This window comes from Macrobrachium nipponense, chromosome 4 (assembly GCF_015104395.2).
Source record: "Macrobrachium nipponense isolate FS-2020 chromosome 4, ASM1510439v2, whole genome shotgun sequence".
Taxonomy (NCBI): Eukaryota; Metazoa; Arthropoda; class Malacostraca; order Decapoda; family Palaemonidae; genus Macrobrachium; species Macrobrachium nipponense.
The window spans coordinates 47,120,137-47,128,118 of NC_061100.1; the positions used below are offsets into that span (position 1 = coordinate 47,120,137).

Consider the following 7,982-nt stretch of genomic DNA (forward strand, 5'->3'; position numbering starts at 1 on the left):
TGGAAGAGGAATAGCCATACGAGGATGTAAGTGGACAAGTCCTCTCACTTTTGGGATGTGGTTAGTATGAAATAAGCAGCAGCTGGTAATTTAACCATGTTTCCTGTTCAATTTCTTACTAAGCTTGATGTCGCAGCATTTGATACCATGTTGTTTCATTTCATTAGAAATCTATGTAGAATTTTGAAAGGTTTTTTAATGTTCCTTTTCATTTTTTTTCCAGGAGTGTGGGGAGTGATCTATCCAGTTCCAGTCATGATGAATCTCGTCGTACAGTTGATGCTAGTCTCAGTGATGACCTTAGAGATCTAACAGCAATGCCTACTCCTAGTTCTCGAGATTTAACTTCAACTCCAATTCCCCCCAAAAATAATTTTTCATCAATAGATGCAAACATTGATTCTGGACTAGAGAGCCTTAAAATTAGCACCCCTTACAAATCTGGACATATACATCCCCCTACCCCGTTTTCACCACGAGCTTTATTCTCCGACAAACCTGGTTATAATCCTAAAATTAATGATACTTATTGTATTCAGAGAAATGTAAATCCACCAAGGATTAGTACTAAAAATATAACACAGTCATCTTGGGTTGCTGGAGGCTATTGGGGTAGTCCTACAAGCCCTCGTGATCTTGCTGCTCATGTTGCAGCCAAACCTATTTCTATCCACCAAAACCAGGTTCATGCATTTCCTCTCTCACGATCCTCCAGTCAGAGTTCTGGGTACATATCTCTTAGTAATGGACTTGCTCCTTACAGTAGTAGTCATGGGCCTTTTAGTCTTCCAAATTCACGTCATGGGTCTGTCTGTGGTGACTTTGAACGAGGTTCTGTGTTTTCAGAACCTGCTTACAAATCGTGGGTCCCCTCAGTTAATATAAAACCATCTGACTCTGTATCGCAGTGCAGTTATGGCCGTGGACAGGCAAGGAGTGATGTACAGTCTTTGTATAGCTGTGCTTCAGTTTTTTCTGGTTCTTCACTACAAAAGACCCCTCCATCACCTACTGGCAGTACAACCTGTTTGTTTCAAGATGCCCTGGGGAATATTAGTGAGAACTCCAATTTTTCTCTAAGTAGCAGAAATTTTGATAACCATGAGCGTCATTCACAAAGTGTCGTGCCAGTTAGTAATGAAACTAAGCTGTGTTCTTTTGGAAATCACCGTAGTCCATGGTTTGCTTTTTTTCTTGGAATGAGCTTTGCTGCTAATGGATTTCTTGTGATTCTGCTTCTTTCACATTCGGGTGTAAATATTTTTGGATCTAAATGATATAAAGCTTAAGATAAAGAAGCAAAATTTCTGGAGATCGATTATTCTTTTTGAAACAAAGTTGTAGATATTTGTAAATCGTTAGGTTAGTAAATTTTGTAGAAACTTCAAACAATGTTGTACAATAGACAATTTGGTATGATATTGTAATTTTTATTTTTTGCTGATTTTTTAAAACTATTATTCTTAGCTAAAATATAAAATTGTTTTAAAAGTATGACAATAAAAATACTTAAAATGTTATCACTATTTCTCAGTAATTGTTTAACATATGTATCAAATCGGTTATTTTTTTCCTTACAAATAGTTTATCCTTAGTAATGACAAATCTGTTCTCCCAATTCTCATGGGAATGGTAAATTTATTTAAGCAAGCCATGGAATAATTAGTTTTTAGACTAGTTGAAGTTCTAAAAGGTACAAGTAATTGCTATGTACTGAGTAACAATAATCCTGCATACATGAGCCATGGCTTTTCATATCGGGTCAGCCTTTGAGTCAAGCTTTATATATCTTGTAAGAAAAGTTTATGCATTGCACATAGCCCATATAGTTACTAAATTCAAGTGAGTAGACAGGATTTTAGTTGTGAAGTGCTAGTATGGTTTGCTGCCTTCATAGTAACTACCTATCTGAACAACATACGAGATTTACTGTGGTAGGGCTTGTTGCAAGGTGTCTTAGTTTAAATTTCTATGAATTAAAATTTTGTGCATCATCCATAATGTAATACATGTGTCTGCTACTTAGCACTGGTTTCTATCAAGTAAAATTGGATAGCAATTTAACATCATAGAAGTGAACATACAATGTTATATTGTATGTGGAAAGTGACTTGCTTGATGTAAAATCTGGATAACAGTAATTTTAGGCAAGATATTTCAGGCATTATTGCTTCACACTTCATTGCTGTTATGTACTTCTCATGATATAACCACGCTGGTTTGATCTAAGTCAGATGAAAACTTAATGTCAGTGTGTTGTAGCCTGTAGTGATGTTTTGATATTTTGAATTCTTCGCAGCAGATTGGCTTGGCAGGAAATTTTTTTTTAGAAAATTGGTTTTTTGTATGGACTACTATTGATTGGGTGTCAATTTCATCATCATAGGATTTTCACATCAATTATTTTTGCCAAATTTTCACATCAATTACTTTTGCCATTGTTGATATAGGATGTGACAGATGACTGTAAAGTATTTTATTGGTTTCAGACTCCATAATAGTTGTGTAAATTTTGTGCCAGTTACAATGGACTTTGAAAAACTGATTGACAAAATGTATCTCAAGTGTTGTTATTGCCCCATAGAAATTATACAACTTTAGCATTATCTGAACTGTAGCTTCCATGTAACATAGGTTAATTCAGTGGCCTTGGCTCAGTCATTTTTTAATTAATACAATAGAACCTTGTCTTTCATTTATTAATTGCCAATGGGTTTTAACTGAAGCCAGGAATTTACTTTTTCTGTATTTGTCTTGTACCTGTAATCATTGTTACAATGTACCTGTAATCATTGTTACAAAGTTGGTTTCAGGCAAATGTAATTATAATTATACTCTTGTTACTTTTGAGGAAAAGCCATTAATTTTTCAAATCTTCATTCAAGTAAGGGACCAAAATAATGTACTTAAGTTCATAGGGAATATTAGTAGTTTTTTCTTTTTTAGAGAGAAAGGGGATTGCTAGTCGACATAAATGCATTTGTTTTTTAAGGATAGCAAGTTCTCTAGATTTAAATGTAGTGTAAATGGATTAGATCAGTTTTTGTTGGTGTGCATTTTTAATTTATTTGTCCAACTCTTGCTGAGGTTGGAGTGTTCCTAATTTTTTGTACATAATGGGCTCAGCTATTTCACTGCCAGTGTAGTTTTTTTCTGTTATTCAGGTTTGTTAAACAAGATATCTTTTTATAAAGATTTTTCATGTCTCATAGTATTCTTTTGCATTTTCCTTCAACTGTAATGTTTGTTTCATTGTTATATGTATGAAATAGGTTTTATTGTGTGTGTAATGTTCTCAAGTAAAATGGAAGAACTCTATGTAAAAAATTTTTTACCTTTTGATTACCAGAATTACTAGTGCCCTAATAGACATTTCTCCTCCAAATTTTAAAGAATTGGCTTGAAAATAAGCAATTTTATATAACAGTGTTATAATAAATCATTTAAACATTTTAGAGTTTTCAAATTGATATCCTTGTGGCAATTGATATGTATTTGAAACTTAAGGAAATAAAGAGGCTGTGGGATAGCTGTATTTTGTTTACTTTTTGTGTAGGCTGCTATGACAGGAACCTAAATGATCTTTTCTATGGTTTGGGCTTACTAAAAAATAGTTTGTCAGATTATGAAATAAAGTGCATTAGCAATATTCCAATGCCCATACAGTCATGAAGTGTACCATGATTTACTTAAGCACCCAGGATGCTTGGATTCTTCCATTATTTTCCTAAGTGAGTATCTTGCAGATGGGGTGGAAGCCTGTTACGAACCGTAAGAGGTCCGCTTCAGGTTCGATATGAAATTAGAAAAAAAAAAAATTTAACCAGTTGAAACTGGGGATACGAATATAGAAACACTTAACGCAACAAAGGTTTATTTACAAGCTTCCTAACAAAGATTAATGCAGAATGGTGTCTCATATTTGCATGAGCTGGGGGAACAGTGAGGTAATGAAAGTACTTGCTGACCAGTTTTGCAACTTGAAGCGATGGCTTCACAAAAGGACTCCAATGGTAGATGCCTTCTTGCCTCCATATTGCAGAAAATAATGTCTACTCTTGATATTTAAAGGTCAGGAACTCCCCAAAACCTCTAGCAGAACGTTTCTTCTCTGACGTCTTGCTCAACGTCGAAATAACACTGTCGTCCACTCTTGAAGACGACTTGACCAGAATTCAACCAATTCTCGAGCGCCTTTTTCTCTGATCCTTTGCCCTGGTTCCTTCTTCTCTTATCTTCTCTGACGATCTCTGCTGCTGATCTCTCACTGATAATCTGATCTGTGGCTCTTACTGATGATCTCCCCTCTACTTCATCCGTCATATTTATACAGCATCTTGGGGTGGGGCCTGCGGCGAACGTTACAGGCTCCCGAGATTACCGGAACGATTTAGAAGTTTCTCGATGAAGTATTGCATCAGAAGTCGTGGCATTTCTCACGACACTAAGGCGCATGTTGCGCTCCACAACACACCCGACGATTCCAGAACAACCGCGAGAACAAGCGCCTCCAACACGGGCGCGAATGCCTCCTTGCTGCAGAATTTCTCGAAGATGCGTTTTCCTTTCCCTTTATCTTTCTTTGCTATACAGCACTTACCATTACACGTCCCCCCAAAAGGAGAAAAAATGAAAACTAATTTTATTTTTTCTAAAGAGGAACAAGAATTAAACAGCAGGGGAACAATTCTGCATAAAGCTAATCCAATCAAACATGCACGCTTTTCCACTCACACACTCATCCGTGCGAAAACAGAAAATGGTCATTAGGCTACTCATTCTGAAAACTCTTAAGAGAGGCTATTAGCTATCACATTATCCTTTTCTCTTACTTTTTCCGTTTTCTGATCTCTGATTAAAACTTTGAAATGCTAAAACAGCTCTTGCGTTTTCTCAAAATTAATTTCTCTCGGTAACACCGTCACATCAAACACTGGCGGTGGCCATGGTACGGGGCGTTCTTTATAATTCTGAAGCAAATTTACATTCACTGACACTGCTAGATCTACTCTTACCCATATTAATTCCATAATGTGCATTTCTCCTCTCCTCTAACACTGAAAAAGGACCTTCGAACTTATAAGGTAAAGCGGAACCTTCTTTCTGGACTAGTACTAAAACTTTATCTCGTAAACGGAAATTTGTGTCTTTCCCTCTTAAGATCATGTTTCCGTTTAGTCCCCCCTTGACTCCCGTTCTCCTTCGCTAGTTGCCAACCATCTCTTAGATTGTTTTTATAATACTCTAGATTAGTTGTGCAATCTTCTCTAACCTTACAGACAAAGGTCCGACCATATTGATAAATACATTCCCAAAAGATTCGCCTACTGAAGGAATATTACACAACGGAACTGGGAATTACTTGAATCCGTTTCCCGGCAATTTGATATTCATGACAGCTTAAAACATACCTCTTCACGTCACTTCTCATTTTAGGCCAAAAGTACGCCCTACTGATACACTTGAAAGTTTTATTTACTCCCAAATGTCCTTGCTCATCATGTGCTAACTTCAAAACTAGCTCACGAAGCTTCCTAGGAACCACTAATTGTTTGGTGATTTCCCCTTTACTACCTGACTTGGGTCGAACATAACGACACAAAACTTCGTCTTTTAAACAAAAACTTTCCTTACACATATCCTCGAGATCATCATCCAGCTCACATTAAAAAATTCGGGTTAGTCTCTCATCCTCTCTGCAACTTGACTAACTCATCCTTATCCAAAATGTTAGAGCCTAATTCATCAACGTAACTAGTACTAGATACCGGTACATTTACTACGTTACTCACGACAGCTACACCTTTAGTTTGGCTATCACTGTCAACATCGATGGAGTCCAGTCTCTCAGCCACATTCATACCAAGATCAACCTCGCCACCTCTATCACACTCGTTCGAATCCATGAACTTACTCTCGTTCGAATCCACGAACTCACTCTCGTTCGAATCCACGAACTTACTCTCGTTCGAATCTACGAACAAATTATGACCGTAATCTGTCTGTATCTAAACCTGACCTAGTTACTACCATTTCAGGCACTGGAATATCCCTCACAACAGGATTCACATTCTTGGATAAATCTAAGTCATTACCGATAATAATGTCAACGCCTTTGATGGGCAAACTGTCAACACCTGCAAGTTTCACTTCTGACACTACCCGACTTTCTAAATTCAACTTCAACAAAGGACAAAGAACACAAGTGTTAGGAAATCCATCTAACATAACTTTTCTTCCATGTTGATTTCCGCCCTGTTCGGCACACTCTCTCTCCTAATCAGTGAGACAGCAGCTCCAGTGTCTCGAAGTAAGACTACTATTCTCGAACACACTTCCAAGAGAGGAAACTACGCCTTCTGACAGAAATTCACCAAAAAATGTTCTAGTTTCTCTCATCACATCATTCCTACTTGACGAAAGGTTAACTAGCGATACTGGTTTCTTACCGTCCTTCCTTTCTACTGCACAATTTCTCGCTAAATGCCCTTTCCCATTACATCGGAAACAAGTTAATTTTGAGCCACTAGATGCCATTTTACTCTTACAAACCTTAGACGTATGACCTGGTTTTCCGCGTGTATAACAGGAATAGTCACTTTTACTCGCATTGCTATTACTAGAACTGAAACCTTTACTGCTTTGTACTCTACCAGACAAAGGATCATTTCTTTTCTTACTAACACTCAAATTATGAGTTAGACTATATTCGTCAGCTAGCCTAGTTGCTCCTGCAAAAGATACTTCTCTCCTATCCTCTATATAAAGCTTAATCTCAGGGGATACGTTATCTTTTAAGTTTTCTAACAACACTAAGTTCTTCAAACTATCAAAATCCTCAACTTTAGCAGAAGTTAAACAATAAAAAAACAACTTTTCTAACTTCTTACCGTATTCTACATACGTAATATTTTCATCTTATTCCAAATTTCTAAATTTCTTACGGTACGCCTCCGGTACTAGCCTATACGCGCTAAGAACAGTTTCTTTCACGATATCATAATTATCACATTCCTCCTTAGACATATACACAGTAAGCGCCCTACCACTCAAAACTGACTGTAGATATAAAGTCCATGTTTCTTTAGGAGAACCTACTCTTTCCATTAACTTCTCAAAACACATGAAATATTTCGTTACATCTTCCTCATCAAACTTTGGTACTAATTTCAAAACTGCACTTATGCCTAAACTATCAGCTCCGTTTTCGTTCTCGCCTGCCCAACTGTTACGAGTACTTTCCTTTGACCGAGCAATTTCCAACTCGTCCATACGCTCCTTCTCTCTTTCTTCTTGCTGCATTATCAACATTTCTCTCTCTTGCTGCATTTTCATTGCTTCTCTCTCTTTCTCTTGTTGCATTTCTCTCTCAGCAGCTCTTTCCTCTCTCTCAGCTGCTCTTTTATCTCTCTCATACTTTTCTCTTTCTTTCTTTTCAACTTACTCACGGAGATCATTCCCCTCTAGACCTAGGAGCTTACCTGACTCAATAACCTCGTTCACCATCTCACTCATTCTGGCTCTTTCTATATTCTCCCTGTTTCAATCTGTTATGGTGTCAAAATATACTGGCAAAGGTCGCCACAATGTTACGAACCGAGAGAGGTCCACTTCAGGTTCGATATGAAATTAAAAAAAAAAAATTAACCAACAGTTGAAACTGGGGATATGAATATAGAAAGAAACACTAACCCACAAAGGTTTATTTACAAGCTTCCTAACAAAGATAAATGCAGAATGGTGTCTCCTATTTACATAAAAAAGGTAAAATCTTACACTGCATGAACTGGGGGAACAGTGAGGTAATGAAAGTACTTGTCGACCAGTTTTGCAACTCTAAGCGATGGCTTCACAAAAGAGAACTCTAATGGTAGATGCCTTCTTGCCTCCATATTGCAGAAAATAATGTCTACTCTTGATATTTAAAGGTCAGGAACTCCCCAAAACCTCTAGCAGAACGTTTCTTCTCTGACGTCTTGCTC

General features: G+C 37.1%; 1 protein-coding gene across 1 annotated transcript in view; it reads left to right on the forward strand.

Annotated features, from left to right (window-relative positions):
• Positions 1-3,452, forward strand: part of LOC135210909 (transmembrane protein 201 homolog) — a 132,414-nt gene extending 128,962 nt beyond the window's left edge. Inside the window, 1 exon segment of the mRNA XM_064243860.1 lies at positions 224-3,452. Coding sequence (XP_064099930.1) covers positions 224-1,277 — 1,054 coding nt within the window. The 3' untranslated portion in view covers positions 1,278-3,452.
• The last annotated feature ends 4,530 nt before the right edge of the window (positions 3,453-7,982 follow it).